General features: G+C 37.8%; 1 protein-coding gene across 1 annotated transcript; it reads right to left on the reverse strand.

The window, feature by feature from the left end:
* Positions 1–152: 152 nt before the first annotated feature.
* On the reverse strand, positions 153–19,741 carry LOC113108816 (AF4/FMR2 family member 3-like). The gene is made up of 18 exons (XM_026272148.1): positions 19,517–19,741; positions 11,711–11,788; positions 11,250–11,283; positions 10,347–10,404; positions 9,746–9,797; positions 8,269–8,306; positions 7,742–7,937; positions 3,992–6,028; positions 3,755–3,864; positions 3,233–3,392; positions 2,991–3,124; positions 2,816–2,879; positions 2,246–2,382; positions 1,886–1,957; positions 1,686–1,779; positions 1,533–1,582; positions 1,246–1,439; positions 153–1,069 (listed from the first exon to the last, which is right to left on the reverse strand). The coding sequence occupies exons 1-18, from the start codon at positions 19,583–19,585 to the stop codon at positions 948–950; spliced, it is 3,699 nt and encodes a 1,232-aa protein (XP_026127933.1). The 5' UTR covers positions 19,586–19,741; the 3' UTR covers positions 153–947.
* Positions 19,742–21,358: the final 1,617 nt, after the last annotated feature.

Below are 21,358 nucleotides of genomic sequence, written 5' to 3' on the forward strand. Positions count from 1 at the left end.
TTTCAAAATATAATCTTGCTTTTCATTAGAGAGCTTAGCTAAGATCTGAAAAGTCATTAATGGATTGCTGTGCTTCAAAATCATCATCATCATCGTCATCATCATCATCATCATCATCATCAATTAATTATATAAACAACACCGCTACCATCTCCTGTAAAAACACTTTAATTTACAAAAGTCCTGATTATTTTTTTTCATACAGTTGAAACTTTACAACTTCACAATGCCATAAGAAGTCTTGCATAGACTGACATGACATTATGCTGGCTATTGAAAAACAGCACCGAAACATCTACATGACACATACTGAAAAAAATCTTAGACTTATTGCACAAAGAAGAAAAAATCATGAATCACATCCACAGATCTGAAAGAGACTTTGTGCATGCACAGTTTTTGATATAAGAAGTTAAAATAGGCTCATGAAAAAAAAGTTTTTGATGACAGTTAGATAATGCAACATCCCGTCATAAAAACATCACTTTAATCCAGTAAAAGGTTTATAACGGCAATTGAATTCATACAGAAAATAAAACCTTTTTAAATTTAATTTCTTGGCACATTTTGGAAGAGCAGCATTTGATGAATTAGCTGACAATGGTTCCTTTTCAAAACTTTCAGTAAGCATTTTTTAAGAAGTGCTAAGAATTGAATGAGGAAGATTCTTTTCATTTGACCTGCTTAATTGCATTACAGAAAACATGATTATTTCTGACACATTGTCCTAAGATATTATCACATTTAATGCTCAGTAACATGAAGTATATCTGCTCCTTAATACCTTATGATGACATCATGCCACGTCACAATTTTCTTCATTACTGTCTTGACCCAAAACACAGACTCCTTGGTCACAGAGTGCAGGTAACTGTAAAATGTTTTGCTAGTTCAGAACATTGTTTCCACAAGTGATTTGTGAAGTTTGAGAATGTCTGTACATGGTATTATGATAGATTAGCACTGATCCGGATCCACTGCAACCCTTGCCTGGTGTACTGGACGATATGGGCCATGCTGCTATGTAGAGTCAGGGGCCCAGTCAGTGTGTTCAGATAGTTGAAAAATTCTGGTGTGGGAGTGAGAGAGAATAAATAAATTGCCATTAGTTGAATTATCAGTGTATCGCCATTTATCAGTAAATATTAAAATAAAATGTAACATTTAAAAACTTTATAAATAAAATAAGAAAATACATGAAAAATAGCAAATACTTTTTTCTAAATGAACTGAATGAAAACTCACCTTTGTTTTCTTTGGCCAGGGTCTCAGCCACTTCCCAGTACTCATAACTGTACAGGACACTGTTGGTAATGTTGAGGTGATTTGCTGCCATCTGGTGGATGCGATGGGGAATGCTAATAGCACTGCTCCGTGAGCTCCCTGTGTGAGATCCCATTATATTGACAGAGCAAATAGAGGCAGGAGCTACAGATTCCCTGTAAAAGCACAAACACATATGTACTGACACCCAAACATAACATAAAGGTCTCACAGTCGCTGTGTATGGCCTAACTACAATTTACTCTTACTTTCCAGCACTGTTCCAAGGAGGGGGTTTATGAGGTCCTTTTGGAGAGCTCTAGTCAAAGTAAAAACAAGATACAAGAATGAGTAAATCATTGAACAAAATATACTCAGAGTTATTTTTACATATTGATGTATAATAATTGATAACTGCCAACCTTGAAGTAGTCCATCAGGACTTTGGAGTATTTTAGAGCGTTGTCCTTTTTAAGTCTGAACATTTGCCAGTAAAGAAGAGCAAGACAGCGGAAACTGAAACCCAGAAACAAAATTTGTGTTTTTCAACAGACTTTGACATAATCAAGAAAATCAAAATGATAATACAGACCGCTGAAGATCTTTGCAATGTTGTATTTACCATAGTACAGCTAGCTGTTTGTCTTCCTGGCTGGCTCCAGGCCCGGCGTGACTCTTAAGTTTCATAGCGTATCTATCCAACGCATAGAACAAAGACAGATCAATACAGAACGTCAGACAAACATAGGGCCTCCCTCCACCTGTTTTGGGATCTATCAATATCAGTCATTTTGGAAACATCAAATCTATTGACATTGCATTTGCCTGTCTTTAGCAAAAGCCCACATCTGCTGTTGGTAAAATACTGTCAGTATGAAGCCTGTCACAAGGAGCTACCCAGTCATGTAATATCTGGCCTATGCAAAATGCTGAAAAAAAGAGCAATAGAGAGGGTGAAAGATAAAATAAAACTCATAAACACCTTATGAGCTCCACAGTTTCAGCATACATGGTGTAAGGGGACTTGGACTCCAGTGGTCCTTCTTCCATGGCTTTACCGCACTCCATAAAGGACAAAGCAGCATCCACATAATTCACAGCTTTTCCTAGCTTATCCACCTGCAAACAGGGATAGAGAGAGAAAAGCGTAAAAGAAAGCAGTTGATGAATTAGTTACAGAGGATATAGACCAGAAATGTTCCTCCTTGTTTTTGTCTGTGAATATAATCCTTAGGATTCCATTCTCTGTCATAAAGCAATTGAAAAGCACCTTTTTTTTTTAAACAAAAGTTGATTTTACAGCATTAAAAAGATTAATCTCAGGCAACTCCACACTCTCAGAAAAAAGACAAAATCTGCCACTTTTTTTTTTAAGGCACACATTTGTACCTAAATGTAAAATGTTTGTACCTTTTTGTAAAAGGTAATGCCCCAGTGACAGCTTTTGTACCTTTTTGTTCTGAGAGTGAATGTGGGTGTTCAAGTGAACCGCTGTAATAGTCTTGTCTAGTGGTAATATTCAATAATGTGTATGTTCACAATGCTGTCTTACCATAGCATCTGCTCGATGTTTCAACCTCTTGGCTTCATGCATGTAGTACTCAGCATGATGAGAGCTAACATGAAGGCAAGTAAGGAGAGATTAGGTGAGAAATATGGGAAGTATTTGACATTAAATGTCGCAGTACTGTTAAATGAAACAGAGGCATTGACAGACATTAACTCACACATCACTGATAGGTACAGTTCCTCTGTAGTGAAGCGGAAGGTTCGAGGGAGGAACCAGCGATCCAGAGAGAGACTGGAGGGGTCCTGACACCCCCACACACTCCACCTCTACCTTGGGCTGTGTCTTCAGAACCTGTCGAGACAATGATCCTGTTTCATTAATACATATTGATTTGCTTGATTTGCTATATGGCTCTTTGAAGAAAGAAAGAAAGAAAGAAAGAAGCATAATTTTAAGAACCTGTGATTTCTGAGGTGTTGAATCTTTGTCTTTTTCTGGAGGTGTGTTGTACTTCTCTGCATGTTGAGCTTTTACTGAGGGTTTTGAGAGCTCCAGTATGCCGGATGGAGGAGATAATGGGGATACAGGCCTCTTGGAATAAAAGTAATCATCCTGACTTCTGCATACACAGCAATAAAAACACATCATCCAGTGAGCATGACTCAGACAGTAAACATTACGCCATCATGTCCAAGTGGGAAATAAGAATAACAATGAATTGACCTTTTTCATGTTTGCATTTTGTCATAGGGGCTTCCCATGATTACTTTCAATGAATTAAAGCGGCACTGTAGAACAACAATACATTTAGAGTGGACATTACTCATGGATGGACATCCCCTTATTATATGAACTTGCAATAGCAAATATATTCTGAATTTCTGAATCAACAAAATAACACTGGAAAAAAAACTTCAAAGCAATATAAGAGCTTATTTAATATTATTATTAAACAAGTTAAGTGATTAGGTCTAAATATACCCGTTTTGTTTGTTGAGGGTTTCCTCAATCTCACTGTGGACTGACACTGGTAGTTTATCTGCACGAGAGTGATTTCTCTTATTCTCTCTTTGAGCGTCTCCATTTTCAGCCTGATAAAGTAAAACACCACACCAAAAAAAACATGTATGCAAAAATACATCTCATATTCAAAATAACGTTAAAGAATTGCAGATTTCTATGCATTAATTAAATATAAAGATGCTTTTTCTTCCTCACTTTTCTTTTACTTCTGCCATCTCCAGGCAGTTGGTCCGAGTGTTTCATCGATGGCTTTTCTTTTGCCTTTCCCGTTGACAAAGCTGAAGACGAGGACTGTCTCTCTGTAATCTCATCTGCACTAGGGACTCTACCCAGAAGCGAGAGGTCTATCCTCACAACAAGCTTTTTCAGGCCTCGATGTGCAACAGTGGGGGACTTTTCAGTTCGGCCAAAAGGCACCAATGTGTAGAGTTTGTGTCTGCCCCGACCTTGAGTCTCAGGTGTGTTTAAGTTCGACCCATGGGGGTGAGCACCAGTGCCCGAACCCTGTTTCTCAAGCCTCCTTTTTGACACAGTTTTTTGGTTTGACGTTGAATCTGCAGGGACTTTGGCAACATTCCGGGTTGGACTAGACTCAGAGTCTGAATCAGAGGAAGAAGATGAGGATGAAGAGGATGAGGAGGAGGAGGAGGAAGTGGAAGATGATGGGTGAGTGGGCTTGTTGACAGGAGTAGGCAAAGGTGGAGAAAGTGGAGGAGAAGGGCTAGTGTCAGTCACATGAAGACCTGAGGAAATGTCCTCATTGCTCCACCTTCTCTTCTTTTTCCTCTGTTCCTCAAGATTGTGTCCATTGTATTCCTTTTGAATGTGATGCTGGCTGTTGGTGTGAGGTCTTTGCTTGGGCTGCACTGCCTTCCATTCAACTTCCTGCTCCCTCCTCCTCCTCCGTTTCCTCTCTCTTTCCCCTTCCTCTGTTCTCCTATCTTCCTTGTCTTCCTCTTCTTCAGAACTCAGAACCCAGCGACGCCTTATCACTTGCTCCTCCGCCAGTCTTCTTCGTCTCTGTTCCTTGCCGGTCTGCACCAGGGTTGCTCCCTGTGCATTACCTCGGCTGTCCACCTCTAGCTCTTTCTCTCTGGGCTTTGGGTCTTTTTGGGAATGCCCGGTTCTGGACACTGGGGCCTCCCCTAGTTTGGTCTTGGGCTTTGGGCTGGAACTCTTTTGGGGTGTCTGTTTAGATCTTGACTGCTTTGTATCTGGAAAAGATTTAATCTTCGAGCTGTGACTAGATCGACTGTTGACTTCGCTTTGGGAAGAGTCCCTGGACTTTGACGAGGGACCTCGGTCGGAGCTCTTTAGAGTATTAAAATGAGAAGAATGGCCTGATTTGGAATGTGAACTGTGGATTGACACTGCTGTAGTTTCATTGCTTCTGTGATTATGTTCAATACTATGGTCATCTGTAGATTGACTGGCTTGTGGTTTTGGGCTAATGCTTGGTCTTTGCTTTGATAAATGCTTTGAAATGGGGTTTGAAGGTGAGTTAAACCTTTGCTTGCTTGTTGATTCAGAGTTTTTGCTTTCAAGCTTGTGTTTGAGATCCTTGTGTGGCTTTTCTGTTGAGCTGTGCTTGGAATGATGGGGTTGTTGGGGAGGACCGGGCCTGGAGTGTTTGGATCGAGAGTCTCTGGATCTAGAGTCTTTGGGTCTAAACTCCTTTCTCTGGTTGGCACTGTGGTCCGGAGGCACCCATGGCCTTACTTTGGGCCGGTATGCTGGATTAGAGCCAACGGTTGACCGTCCATTATGCCTGGGACTTTCTTGTTGAGGTGGCTGGACCTGAGGATATGTACCTTGGCTAGGTACTGCGGTGAAGGAGAGACTTGGACTGGGGCTTCTGGGAGGGTGTAAAGGGCTGGGACTTTGACTCCCTTGGAAGCTGTCTCCTGGACTTGGGCACACACTTGGCACTGGGCTCGGCACAAGGCTAATTCCTGGACTGGGGCATGGACTGTATTCTGGACTGGGATGAGGACTGTTTCTGGGGCTGTAGTCAAATTTTGGACTTGGGACTGGACTTTCACATGGACTGTAATCCCGTCTGGATTCAGAGTCTCTGCTCCAGTATCTTCCAGGTGATGGTCCTCGGCCACAGTCAGATTTCGCAGTCCGTCGCTGTCCTCCACCTGGGTCGTGGTCAGATGACTGATGATTTTTAGGGACTTTCTCAAGCCACTTGTCCAGCTGCCATTGTGTGGATGGTGGACTCTCCGTCTGAACAGAATAGGACACGCGTTCAAGACAGAGAACAATGGTACAACTGGTAAAAATAATATTACTCTAAATCTGAATTTGATAAATGAATGTGACAATATAAATCAAGATGGATCTGTATTACAAAAGTTACAGTACAGTATAACTGTATAAATACATTCCAGAACCTCTTTTACAAAGAAGTGTGCAGCAGACAGTTTAACAGAGTGAACATCATATTTAAATCGTAGTGGTGATGCACAGTCATGGCATTCATAGGCTAATCGTAGGAATATTAGACAGAATTTCTATCTATTAAACATCTCAATCCTTTACCCTACTGATGTAAAGAAACCACTGTATGTGAGCAGAAGATTGCATAAACCAATAACCAATGACTCATGACAATATATTTACTCAACAATGTGATACTAAGAAAGTATGTTGGGAAAACTACAGAAAAATGGCAATGAGAAATTATCAGAATAAATGAAAAGGAAATATGAGTATTTATGTAAACAGACCAGTGTGTCAGTGGGAGAGGGAGGAAAATAAAAATATGGAGGTGAGAGTGTAACTGAGACAGAGAGAGAGAGGCCAGAAAACTGTGGAGATTCCTTAAACCCTAACAAACACTTTCTTTCAATGTCACACTGCTTCCACCATTACAATGCCTCTTCAGTTCACTTACTCCAAACTATTACAAACAAGAAATAAATAAGCAGATTGGAAAATAAATACTGTATGAAAACATAATCATATTTTATAGAGTAATACAATAAGCTATACTCACTTTACAAAACATTTTAATTAACACCACAAAATCAAAGCAAATACTCACATGATAGCGCACTTGAGTGGCAGGGCAGACTGAGCTTTCTTCACTCGCCTCCAGTAGCTGACCAGAGCTAATTTAAACTTCTACTCCTCCACTCAAACATTCCCCCTTCCCCTCTCTCTCTCTTTCCAGCAAAGACACTGCATCTCTTGTGCCCTTTTCCCACTGCCACTCCCCACAAACCCCCCTCTACCTGGAACTGTGTGGCGTTTCCAAGCCGTCCTCCTCAGAGACACTACATGACTACACGTAGATGAAAAACACATGGTGTTCCCTCCTCCCTTCTCCACAGGTTCCAAATAGATGGCATGTTCAGTAATAGAGCCAGCTGTGTCACACAGATGCCTTCATTCATATGGTGGTATAACCCTGTGCTATGCTACTAGAGCTTTTAATCCCTCCTTCTCTTGAAAAAATTAAGAAGTGCTAGCTCTTAAAATCCTTCAAATTATCAGCTCAAAATGTTATAATTTACTCACCATCACATTGTTCCAAACCTGTATGACTTTCTTTCTTCTGTGGAACACAAAAGAATATATTTTGAAAGATGTTCGGTGTTGTTTGTCCATACATTGAAAGTTAGTGAGGTCTAACGTTGTTTTGTAAAATCATTCAGGTTTGGAACTACATAATTTTCATTGTTTTGGGTAACCAATCCCTTTAGGTTCTGCTTTCTGTGACGAAATCAATGTTGACATGTAGTACTTCCTATCTAGTTAGTCATCTGGGGCGCCACATGTTGACATGACACCCAAATTCTAAAGTCTCAGCAGCCGCCCCTCCACATTCCTCTCTCCTCCCCCCACCATCTCTTTTTACCTCATCCACTATAAACAACTACTGGGAAACAGACAGCAAGGCAATGAGATTGCACGGCAAAAAATACTACAGCATACCTCTGTGCTGCAGTTTAAGGTTCGCTGCTGGGTCGGTGTCCTGCACCGGTTGTGCGTCCCTGGGCTCGGGCTGCGTGATCGCTGGCTGTGATCGCTTTCCCATTCACTGGAGGGGTCTGATCCTGAAGACCCTGAGCTAGAATGTCTCACTCTTCCGACATGTGTGTGTGTGTGGCGCTGCTGCTGGCCTGACAAGCTGTCAGTCAATACATGCAAACAATAGAAAGGGATAGTCACACACTCAGATGCATTTACATGTACAACAATCTTGACTATCAAGTTCAAATAAATCCCAAAGAAGTATGCAGACTAAACACTACTAGTGGTGTGAGTCTGTTTTTTTTTGAGGGTTGAACATGTTGAAAGGCCAAAAGAAACAGAGGCTGGTCTAGCATCCAGCTGTCACATTCCACATTTTCTGACCTCTTCAATATGTAACACACACACTGACACAATCACTGGACAATAATGAGACCTGGTACAGTTACAAACATAAAGCAGACAATACATCACAAGCACACACTCACCGGTCATTATCAGCCCAGGAAGTTGTTTGCTCACTTCCCTGTTTAACAGATAAGAATAAAAAACACTATTTTAATAAATGAGAGCTTTTTAGCTTAGAATCTTCAACTTCATGATCATTACTTGCATCTTGACCAAAGCAAAAGCCAAAGTCCTGCATGCAGTAATGGCAGAAAGGTCATGAGTCTGGTGTATTTTATGACTCAGACGTTCATGACTCATAAACCTGGAGTCCTGTGATGAGATATACGCATGCACAAGGAGCTGGCGTTGTAGGTTAAAATTAGAGTCAAATATCATACTTCTCAAATACAGCAAACCATGTCAAGGTAAGTAGCACAGATATGGAGCAGTGACTTTTTTCCCAAGGAGGCAAGAAGGCAGTGCCTTTGAAAAAAGTTGTGTAACAAGAAATCATAATTTGTTTTTGATAGAACTCCTACTAAAAGGGATGTGAAGGAGGAGCAGCTAAATACTGTACAGCTCGCTCATGTAGCACCACAAATTATCCTGAATCAGTTCAACTGGTCAAATTAGACAGACTAACTATAAAGTAAATATCTCACCCGCATGAAATTATCTGAAAGTGAGATGTTTTTTTTAGCAGCCCTTCAGACTGGTTAAATTAAATGTCACCTCTTTTAATGATTATAGTGTTTACAGAGAATTTGATGATTAATAGTTATTGACTCATAATAATATGACTAAAATGTAAACAAAAGGATTGACACTACCGTTCAAAAGTTTGTGGTCAGTAAGATAATTTTAAAGAAATTCATACATTTATTCAGCAAGAATGTTTCAGGAAATGAAAACAAAAGATTTGTATTTCAAATAAATACTTTTCTTTTAAACTTTATACTCAAAAGATTCTGAAAAATGTATCATGGTTTCCTCAACAATCTTAAGCAGCGCAACTGTTTCCGTTACTGATAATAATAATAAGACTGGAGTAATGGAGCTAAATGTAAGGTTTACTATAACAGGAATAAAGTACATTTTAAAATATATTAAAATTGCTAAAAACTTTTTTTTTTTTTTTGGTGTAATATTGTTACTGTTTTTATTTTTATTTTTATTTTTACTGTATTTTACATCAGATGGTGAGCTTGAGAGACTTCTTATCAAATTCCTAAAACTCCAAACTTTTGAACAGTAGTGTACATTAAGTAAGTTTGAATATTTCATTATAATAAATAGCATTATGCTAAGATAAACAAACAAGTATCTTAGTATTAGTATACTCTCCAAAGAAAACAATAGCAATGTTAGTGTTAATATAGTGCTGCAATGAGAAAGCAATGCAAAAACAATTGCCACATCAGTCAGGTGACTGGTATAAATGCATTTTGTGGTGAATGAACAAATGAGCTGGACTGTGCTCAAAGCTAACAAAAGCACAAGCAGTGCAAGAGTTATTGATACTATGATATCTGCTTTTTCCACCCATTGCTTCAACAGTTTTAACAGGCACCCTACCTCGTCCTTGTCATCTTCGTCACTGCTGAGCTTCAGGTCATCAGCGAGCATGCTGGGAGGGCAAAGAGAGAGTCAAACATGAGAGAATGTCACACTTGCTTGACAAAGAGACTTATTCGTTTTACCAATCTGCAGCACATCTGTGTGTATGTGTGTATTAAATGTGTGAGCTTGCTTCAAACAGTCTAACCATAAGAGATTGGATCACATTACAAGCTTCAAAGAAAAAAGTCATAAACACAGCGCTCTAATGTTTAACAGTGATGTTATGTGCTTCTGGGCTCTAACCTACTGTGTTAACCTGCTCTGCAATTAGATACAAACTCAGTGAAGTTTATGAGGTCGGTGAAGTTGGTACGGTGGAGATATAACACCGGTCTAATCCTCCATGTGAAGCTGGTTTTAAACAGCAGTTGGTCTAAAGCAGTTAAATTCCAGGAAGCCCAATCTAATTATACACACCAATATGCACAGACGTTCAACACTGAATTCTCTAAAGTCAGTTGTTTATGGTGTAATAAAGTGAAAAGGCAGAAGCAGTTCAGTCACAACCTGGTGCTTGGTTACCGTGGACGGATTGGGTGCTGTGCATCCCACTTACGATTTATGAGGGGCCACGAGTGGACGTGAGGGCATCCTCATAGAGACACCATCCCTCACTGAGAGAGCCACAGGGAGAGAAATACATCAGCATTATGGAGCAGAATGTAAAAACACTGCTATAATAACACAGCTGTGTATACATATGCAGATGTGAACTATGTAGTGATATCTCAAAGTAAGCAGGTGATGAAGAGCAAGCCTATTACACACACATCAAGCATGCACAATATATCTACGTATACCATATCGATTTGGTATTAAATTATATTTAACAAGTATTGTTAGTGTTGTTAAACTGTTCAAAAGTTTAGACTTTTTTTAATGACAGTAATACTTTCATTCAGCAAGGACAAGTTAAATTGATCAAAATTGATTTCAAGATATTTAAAATGTTACAAAAGATTTCTATTTCAAATAATAACTGTTCTTTTGAACTTTCTATTCGTCAAAGAAGCCTAACTGTTTAATTGCCACAAATATTGCCACTGAATATTATGCAGCACAGTTTTTAACATTGATAATATTAAAAAAATCAGGATGTTAGAAAGCTTTATGAAGGACACTGAAGACTGGAGCAATGGCTGCTGAAAATTCAGCTTTGCCATTACAGAAATAGATTTTTTAAAATGTATTAAAAACAGTTGTTTTAAATTGTAATAATATTTCACGGTATTTCTGTTTTTACGTTTTTTTGGATCAAATAAATGCAGCCATGGTGAGCATTAGAGACTAAAAAAAAACTAAATAGTAAACAATATAATTATTAGTCTGGTAACCTAATATGAAAATAAGCTTATTGGTAACCGTCAGAATAAATTTTGGTGCATCCCAGATTTAGAGAGACATATATTTAAGACAGAGCTCCAAACAGATGGTTTGAACATCAATCTAGCGTGTTTACCAAGTCTGTGTCGTGAATTGGGCTGCTTTCCCTCCTAAAACGGATAAACAGAAAAAAAACAAATCAGTCAAATCAACACACACACAAACAGAGGGGTAAATTCACTTATCTGTACCAAACACTGTCACACTGTATCTTAGCACTTAACCTTCCCCCTGAAATCCAGTTATTAAATTAAATCATATTTTCGGCATTAAAAAAATGGCATAAATTTACTGTACAATTCCTAGAACTGGCCTGCATTGTGCTTTGGGCATTGCAACCCTGATTTGCATAATTTCTGTAGTGACTAAAACAACACAGGTTTATGAGTGTGTGCAAATAAACAAGGCAAGTGTAATACCCAGCAGGGAGAGAGAGGAGTAGAAAAAAAAATAAGTAAACAGACAGAGCAGAGTTGGTGCATTATATTGGTGAATTTATCACACTTTCCTGCAGTCTGTAATAAACCCTGTGCATACCTTTGAGTGTGAGTACAGGAAATGCTGAGTGCCCCCTTCCCCTGGGGGCTGCTGGTAAGGCCAGGACTGGGTCATGTCCTACGGAGAGATGAGAGGACAGAGGCTAAAAGTTAAAATGACTTACAGGTTTGGAAAATGAACTTTTAAAGTCATTATCATATGTAACTGACAGAGATCTCCTCAGGTGTAATGTGCATCTTTAATGGACTCCTGAAATGTATTTATATCTACTGACTTTTTTGTGAGGCATTATAGGCCATTACATCGGGGGATTTGCACTGGTTGGGATGGTTGTGTTGTGTTTTGAAGCATCAAAACATTACAAGCTTTTTCTATATGCCACTTTTATTCTTAAAGGGGTGGTGAAATGCTCGTTTTCACTCAATATCCTGTTAATCTTGAGTACCTATAGAGTAGTACTGCATCCTTCATAACTCCAAAAAGTCTTTAGTTTTATTATATTCATGAGAGAAAGATAGTCTGTACCGATTTTTCCCGGAAAAACACGACAGACTGGAGGCGTGACGTGTGGGCGGAGCTAAATAATCACGAGCGCGAGTAGGCTTTTGCGTTGAGAGCGTTTGGAAGCTGTGACACAGATCCAGAGGCTGAAATTTAACAAGAGCAGCATCAGCAACGACGTCTCTATGTGGTATGTACTAAAACTGTATATATTTGCTGTACATATTTTTTTAAGCTGTACATGTGGAAAGTGCAGTTTGATGACAACATCGCATGTTGTTTACTTGATGTGCTTACGCGCCGATAGCTAAGTTAACAACACAGAGATATTTGAAGCAGTTTTACTCACCGCATGCGGTTCCAACACACGATCGTGTGTTGGAACTGCATTATCCTTAAGAAATAAATGATGTGCAAACCCGGCGTCAAACTGGACCTTGTTTGTAAAACAAGCATCTTCGAAATGCAGGGAACAAACAAAAACACTTGCACAACTCCGTTGATGCTCTGTAAAAATAAACTCCATCCACTGGTCCCTTAATGCTGTTTTTTTTTTTTGGTAATCTGTGCAGGGTTGTCTTGCCCTGGCAACCAAAAACACACTTCTGTGACATTTCGCGACGCTCTCGCTCTGATCACTGAATGCCTCTGCTCTTGCTCTGCTATACGGGAGCGCGCGCTCTTCCAGCAGAAGTGCCTTAGGACCCATATAAGGAAATTCCACTCCATCTAACGTCACACAGAGCCATACTCGAAAAAAACTTTCCGAAACTTGTGACAAACCGGAAGGAGTATTTTTGGAACAGAAATACTCCTTCAAACGTACAACTTAATTTTTGAAACTTTGTCCATGTTTAGCATGGGAATCCAGCTCTTTAACAGTGTAAAAAACTCAGTATGAATGAAATAGCATTTCACCCCCCTTTAACTTAAAAGGATCGTTCAGCCCAAAAATTATATTCTGTCATAATTTCCTCAGCCTCATGTCATTATAAAACAGTATGAATTTCTTTTGAACAAAAATAAAATATTTTGAGAATTGATCTTGAAAAAGGTACTTTTTTGTCCATACAATGGAATTTAATGATCACCAAAACCGTTTGGTTATCAACTAAGGCTGTCATGAAAAAAAAAAAAAAAAAGATTTTCGAATATTCGTCGAATTTAAAATAGAATAAAACACAGTCTCAAAAAATAGCTGGCACACGTTTTGGGTTAGTCCTCTTGAGGAACAAAATTATATAATGCTGACGGTGCATGCACGTGGAAGCTGAAGTATACTTTGGCCTTTAAGTGTCATTGCATTATAATGTTTTTTTTAGCCTATCCAGTGGAAAAAAGGAACATCAACGTGGAGAAGATCATGTTTACATAAAAACTGAAACCAAGCCATTCACACTGAACGCATATTTCACGCATTTTCTAAAGGGACATCTTATCACAATTGCACTCACGTCTCGCACAAGAGAGCCGCCTTTTTAGAAAGCTATGTAAAATTAGTGTAAGTTCAACTTTTAAAAAACATATCTAAAGACTTTATGGTGGGTTTATTCACCATCCCACTGCATCTCATGTTTTTAAATGAAAAATTTAGGCTTTCCGCCCTTTGTATTAAACCATGTATGCATACATGATGCTGTTTTGTTTATAGTTGTTTAAGCAACTTAATTAATTTTAATTGGTTTATAAACATTATTTAATTAATATGCACTTTTTTCCACAATCATGTTTTCTTATGCTTTGAATAAATGTGCATTAGTAATATTTAGCTTGATGCGCCCTCTTGTGGCCTCAGGAGAGAAGCCAAAAGCTTTTCTTCACCCTAACTGAAATCATGCATTTTAAATTCGAATATAATTAAAAAATACAATAAAATACAATAAAATAAATAAATAAATGGAATTTAGTTTTTCAGCCATTTTTACAGCCCTATTATCAACATTCCACATAAGAAAGTTTATACAGGTTTGGAATTACATGAGGGTGAGTAAATGACAGAACTTTCATGTTTGAAAATTGCAATGCCCTATGACACCATCTGTAATAGTATGATAGACCTTCTCTTGTTTTTAAATTATCAAATTAAAAATACATAAATTAAAAACACTTAGAATCCATAATAAAACATAACAACTTTGAATCAGTCAGATGTTGTTTTCCATTTAGCTGATGCTTTTCAGTACTTACATTGCTTTCAACCTGGCTGCTGTATTGATTTTAAGTTCCAGTGAGAATCAAACAAACAAATTCTTCATGTTGCTCATAAAATAAGCAGGTTTTGCAGAAGTAATGCGTCATTTGCTGTAGATTCTGTGTTGCTAAATAATGACTGTTAATCCACTTTATGACCTACCATAGTCCAGCAAGAGTTCATGACCTTTTGATAAAGAACCTACAGTATTTGTGGGTTTGATTGAGTTTCTGGTATTTCTGATAATATGTGTGATTAAAATAATTCCCCAGCAAAACTTGTATTGTGTAATCTGTGCCTGAAGCTGTTTTTGTTAGAGCATGCACGTGTGGTACAGAGCAGGAAGCAGTCTGAGAAAAGGTCATGATCTAATCTGATAGCTGTTATAGGAAAACAGATGTGCAGTGTTTGACTAAAATTAAATGCTCATGGACTAAAGTTTTTTTTATCTAAGTGTTTTTTTTTCCAGATTTTTTTTACATTATTTATACATGGCTGACTGCTAACTGAAAATGTATGCAATGGTACATACGGTTATTTTGCATGATTCTGCATGCTGCAAAGTCAACTGCAATTTTGGCTTATGCCAATAAATAATAAAATAATAATAATAATAAAATACTGTTTACACTTCCATGTTCTGACTTTGGTCATACATAGAGATGGATGAGCCGATGTTTCATGTGTCAGGATGGTGAAGATGCTCAGTATTTTTATATTATATTTCTAAACCTAATAATGGTCACATAAGCAAACTTTGTCGTAATTTGTCGGGTGGTTTAGTGATGCACGAAGCACAGCTCGCACAGAAGTGGAGATTCTGTAGTCTGTGCAAACCTGCTGCAAAATTGTTTGGCCTCATGAGGAATTCCTGATGGTGTATATTCAAATTGAAATGACTGGATTTTACTCACGAAAACAGTACATGTGACCACACCTTTGTAGCTGTGTGTGCATAAAGTATTCAACAGAAGAAAGAAACTCCCACAGGTTTGAAACAACTTTATGATGAGTAAAAGATGACAGATTTTTCATTTTAGCTTGAACTATTCCTTTAAACTTGGAAAAGAGAAAGAATTTCAAATTTACATAACATTCATGTAGATGACAGCGACAGACATTTCCACTGTAGGCAAACTACTGTAGTTATCAATCCTAGGTCTCCTCTTCATCTTTACAAATAAGTACAAAAATAAACTCTACACACATAAACTGTATTGGATTTGTAAGCGATATCAACAGCGGCCTTTCATTTTTAAACTCCACCATGTCTTCAACACAGACTTCTAAATTCGAACTGCAGAACAGTATCATTGTAAACATAGATTATACACATCAATCGTTCTTCCTAGCCTGTAGCAATATTTCGAAAACACACTCCTCCCCTCTAGAGCATAACTCTTCGCCCTTCCCTCTTGTCCACCTGCTTCATTATCTCTCTCGCTGCCTTTAGTCACTAAGGACCCATCTCTCTTCACCAACAACAAGGCTTCCCAGGTGAACCTGCAAATGCTTCTCTGTGTCTCTATGTATATTCATCTCACTCTTGAGATGCTTTGAAATGGCCAGAGCCAGTCTGCAGCACATTAAAAACAACCCAGCCTCTTTAAAATACTTTAAAATTTACACATAAGCATAATAAAATCAAAGATTAAACTAAATTTGATTAAAATATTAAAAACATGCACAGTGTCATGAGCTAATACGCTTAATGAAAGCCACATAAGTCTAATAAAAGCTGTTCTATTTTACATTGAGCTGAGTTGACTTGTGTGCTACCACATTAAGGCCTTTTAACCACCCAAGAATTATTCACTTTATTTCAAGAACTCCTATGTTATTGGCAATTTTCTGTTGAGAAATATTTAATTATAGCAGACAGAACTGAAACAGTACAACAAAAACACCATTTTGAAAAGGCACAGACAGACTCACACACTAATGCTTGCAGAGACACCTGTTGTGCTCTTTCTAAAAATACCTATGACCACAACACCGGCCCTGAGAAGACTTACACATCTATGTATGTGCTTGTTCACCTACACAGAATTCAGACTGGTGATGGTAACAAACCAGAATATGACAATGTGAGAAATCCAGTATTGTACTGTACAGCAATGCTCCCACACGACTGTACACAATGTACACGACTTCTGCCTATCAAAACTTTGATATTGAAGACTGCATTTAAATTTAGTAAAACATTCAGCCCGTGCAAAACTGGGGCAAAAGGTCATGTGTTTGAACTCACAAACTGTTTGATTAGTTTGAAAAAGATGCATTTAGTAAATCTTTCCATAGATTTTAAAATGCTTTCAACAGAAAACTACTAATCAAAAAATGATTTCTTTGATTCCTTCACCTTAACATAAAGAACTGTATTTTACATTTCAATCAGATGTCTGGAAACCACTGACTAGAACCAAAGATCTGAATCTGCATAAGTATTTCCCTCCGAAAATCAGTATCGCTGCATTTCATATCTGTCCTTTTTGGGTAAGTGGGTCTGTTCTCATGCAGCAGACATCACACATAAATTATTGTTCATTTAGATAGCACTTGGATTACTCGTACCTAGATATGTTAATAATTCATCTATAGAATAATCCTCCCCCATTTAATTCAGTAAATGATCATACAGCAGCCCTATATATATATATATATATATATATATATATATATATATATATATATATATATATAACCAGAAAGGCTAACATAATAACTTTTGTAAACACACAATTCAGCTAAATTAAACTCATCTTTAGAGCCTCCAACCTAGAGATTATTATTATAGATTATAGATTATTACAACCTTCTAATGCTATTTTACAGTTTAGGATGAATGTGACTTGTAGGTGTATTTTTTTGTATAACTCATGATTCTAATGACAAGCTGTCCCCAGTCTGGGTCAGAGCTGCTGGGATTATTTCATTTGAATAACCCATTAACATTTAAGGATGTATTTTGAATGGGAATAAAACCAGCATCTGCAATAGAACTGATTTGTTGGAGGAAAAAACCTGTAGCTCAGATCAAATAGAAACAAGTACAGCATAATGTACAATGTGCTGGTGTGCTTGAAGGGTTTTACCAGCATGGAGGGGTTTATTTTGTAGTAATGACAGACAGAAAATGGTTACACTTTATTTTAAGGTTTTCTTGTTAGAATATGGGTTTGATTTAGGGTCAATGTAATTATGCAAAATTCACTGTTATTACAATTTTGTACCTTTCTCAGAAAAAGGTTAGGGTGTCTTTTTTCAAAAGGTACTGCCCCAGTGACAGCGTTTGTACCTTTCTTTCTGAGTGTGTACATGCAACAAAGACACTGTAAAATAAAGCGTTACCAAAAGTGTTTTATTATATACCGGTAATTACACACTTACTCCATTATATTCAAAAATAATTTTATATAAAATTATGAGATTGACCAGCTTCAATCAGGTATTTCAGAAAGATGTGAAAAAATGAATTTTTATTTTGTGTAGTGCACATTTTATGACATTCCAGTACAGTTTGGATTAAAGTATTAAATTAAAGGCCTTTTTACTGTATATTTATAGAAAAATGTCACAGATATCTATACTAAATTAATTTGCAGTGCAACCCTGGAAAATATCTGAACAGCAAGGTAATTTCCAATCAATAATAATCAATATAACACCACTTAATATAAGCTAAGCTCCATATTTTTAAACAAACCTTAGAAAATACACTGCAGCTGAATATAATTCTGCACACCTGACACCATATATCTGACTGCAGGTGATTTGGATGCCATAGTGGTTGTCTAACACATGCTCTTGTCTGAACTGAAATATACATAAGTGTCCTCAAAAGCTCTCAGTGTAGGGACTGACTCACACACAGTTTGAGGGGAAAAAAATGTTTTATGATCTCTTACTTTTTTTTTAATGAGCCTTCTTCACAGCACCTGTTTTATTACCCTCAGAATGACTGAGAATGAGTCATCTGTGAAGCCAGTGTGTTTGCATGAGTGCAGCAGTGAATGAGTGTGTGTGTGTGTGTGTGAGAGAGAGAGAGAGAGAAAGAGAGGGAGAGGGAGAAATTCCCAAAGTTCAGAAGCTAAACTAGGTGTTTTTAACCTTACTCACTTATCACTTGGTCCTCTCTGCGCCCTCAGCTGATCTTCAACTCGTCCTCTCCCAGGATTGTTTTTTTTCTTCTTCTTTAAATTACTATTATACTCAAATATGCGTCAGTAAATATTAGTACAAGCGAACCTAGTCAGACAGAGCACAAAATCCCCTAGATGCCATCGGGTCTCTGCGGAGAAGTTTAGACCGAGATACTAAAGCGCAGAGATAAACATGATGTAACGTTAACAGCATGAGAGGCAGCTGCTGATCGCCTTGATAGAGTGAAGAAGAGCTCCGGAGTTACAGAAGAGGAAGTCTCTTTTTAAAAATTTGAATTTGAATGTTTCGTACCACCTAATCAAAGCTGCGCGCGCCACATAGCAAAACCGAAAACACCAAGCTGCGCTCAAAGGTATTCACACCGGAAAACAGTTCAACTGTCAAAACCATAGCATCACATCTCAGAGTATAGAGATATGATAACGCAAGATTCTACTAACTAGCCTACAGAGCACCCCCCCCCCCATCCACTCCCCATTATTACTCACATACAACAATAATCTGCATTTTCAAACATTTCGGAGACAAAAGTTAGAATGGAAGTTAGGGCGTTAGAGACCCTGGCGATGAGAAATCGTGGTCGCCTGAGGAGGTAACCATGGCAACAGTACGCGACTCATTTCGTGAGGATCGACATCGGACAGAACATAAACACAGCCATTATTTACCACTTGACTATGTTATTGCACATCACACATATCACAAAAATGTCTGTGTTTTGTTTAAAAAGTTTAAAGATGTTTAAAGAAGTTGACGTTCGTCTAAGTTTTGAAGAAAAAAAAACTAAATACAAATAAAGTGTTGCGCGAGACTGCACCCCTAAATGTTCGGTAGAAATTCATTATAAATAGCCTAACAAGAAAAATGTATTAAATAGGCTTTAGAAAGTAAATTGGATAACACCAATTAGAAATGGTCGTTATCATCATGTTTTGGTCTCTCCTTGAAAAACAATGGAATTAAACGCTTTAGGTTTGTATGACACTGACCTGGGAGGCGTGCTGAAGCATGAAACAAACACTTGCAAGTTTTCCCTTACTTCCATAAATGGTAGGCATGTTGAGGTCGATTGTTCAGTTGTCCATTTTGGCAGGTACAGAGGCGCAGCACCGCGCACCGCGGGAGAACCAGCGTCCACGGGTCACGCATCAGAGGCACGGTCGGTGTTTCTGTGGAAGCACGCGATGGGCGGAGGCTGATGTACCGGAAGCTCGGCGTTGTCACCCAAACATCGCGTCAGAGCACTATGACGGCGATGCTCGTAGATACACTCCTGCGTAAGCAAGCGGGGAGGAGGGAAAAGAGTCACCAAGAAACTGAAACAGGAATTCCTCTGGGAAAGCGAACAAAAGGTCTATCTATCTATCTATCTATCTATCTATCTATCTATCTATCTATCTAAGGAAGACCTCACCTAATATCAGTAATGAATTTAACAAAGCAAACACATCTTTTAAAATATACAAGGTATAGGCTTATTGAGCCTATAGCTTATCTCTGAAGACGAAGGAAGAATGGAATGCAGCCTGTTACATACCCACAGAAAAGGATTAGGCAAGAAATGATTTCCACTGAATTTTCAGATGTTTCTGAATGTGTGCTGAGGTTAAGAGTTCACTGGAACCTTGTGAAATTCACTGCTTACTCCCAGATCTTTTGCAGTCTATCTCCCCCCACACTGCTACATACATTTCACTGAAAAGAGAGAATGCAAACAGAGCCTATAATCTTTAAGGATATAAATGCATCATGAAAGCCATGATACAATTTACGGTGATGCTTAGTGATATGCACTTTCTCTGTCTGTGAACTGATTTTGCATTATCTTGTAGTTGTGACAAAAAAGAAACATCAGTGCACCATGGCGTTTGTTTGTGGCTGTGTGAGACATGCTACAATTATTTCTGACATCTGACATAGACAACCTTGTCCAATAAAGAAATGTTAGGACACTAAGAATCTTAAATTGATTCTTAATCATCATGCATGCATATATATATATATATATATATATATATATATATATATATATACATATATATATATATATATATATATATATATATATATATATATATATATATATATATTTATATATATATGCATGATGTCATGGGTTTCTAGGGTGTAGATTTCTGTCTTACTGGCCCAAAAAGTCAAAAATAGAAAAACCAAAAAGGGTCAACCCTCTGATCTCTATGATATTGTGGCTAGATTTGGCTCAGGTTGTTGATTTATTATTAAGTCTAAGGGACATTATCATCCGTTATATGTGCACCAGATAAAATAAGTCTGATCACTAAGAAAAGTAATAATTTACCAATCAATCTGTATGATTTAATGCATGATTTGCAACAGTGTTTGTGTGCATGGAAGAGACCCAGATGTGCTGCTGATCCTTCTTTCTCACAGTTGTGGTTTCATTACTCAGAGCACTCTTCTTACAACCTCTCAGTCATTACTCACCCTCATGAAGAGAGAGCCACACCTGGAGGACAAAAATAATCAAAAATAGATTGAAAACGAGAAAGCGCAAGCACTGTGTCAGAGAAAGACAATGTGAGAGAAAGATTAGATTTTTAATAAAAAAGAAAAAAAAGAAAGAAGTTTTATGCCATGCAGTATTAAAAAACAAAAATTACATAGAAGTTGATAAAATTTGACTAAAATTAATCAGTGAAGCTTATTTAAATCTAAAGAAGCATTTGACAAAAGGACATGCTTGTGTTTGAGAGTTTCATGAATAATGAAAGTGCATCTGAGGTGTTTTTTTACAGGCAGAATATTTTCTTGAGTTTAAGTAGTCGCTAAAATGGAACAGATACAAAACA

Source organism: Carassius auratus, chromosome 9 (assembly GCF_003368295.1).
Source record: "Carassius auratus strain Wakin chromosome 9, ASM336829v1, whole genome shotgun sequence".
NCBI lineage: Eukaryota > Metazoa > Chordata > Actinopteri > Cypriniformes > Cyprinidae > Carassius > Carassius auratus.

Bases quoted from the DNA above. Each gene is read 5' to 3' on its own strand.
- LOC113108816 (XM_026272148.1), bottom strand. From the start codon at position 19,585: ATGCCTACCATTTATGGAAGTAAGGGAAAACTTGCAAGTGTTTGTTTC. The intron at 11,789-19,516 runs GTCAGTGTCATA...ATCTCTCCGTAG, and splicing joins TGCTTCAGCACGCCTCCCAG to GACATGACCCAGTCCTGGCC. The intron at 8,307-9,745 runs GTAGGGTGCCTG...TCTGTTAAACAG, and splicing joins ACGAAGATGACAAGGACGAG to GGAAGTGAGCAAACAACTTC.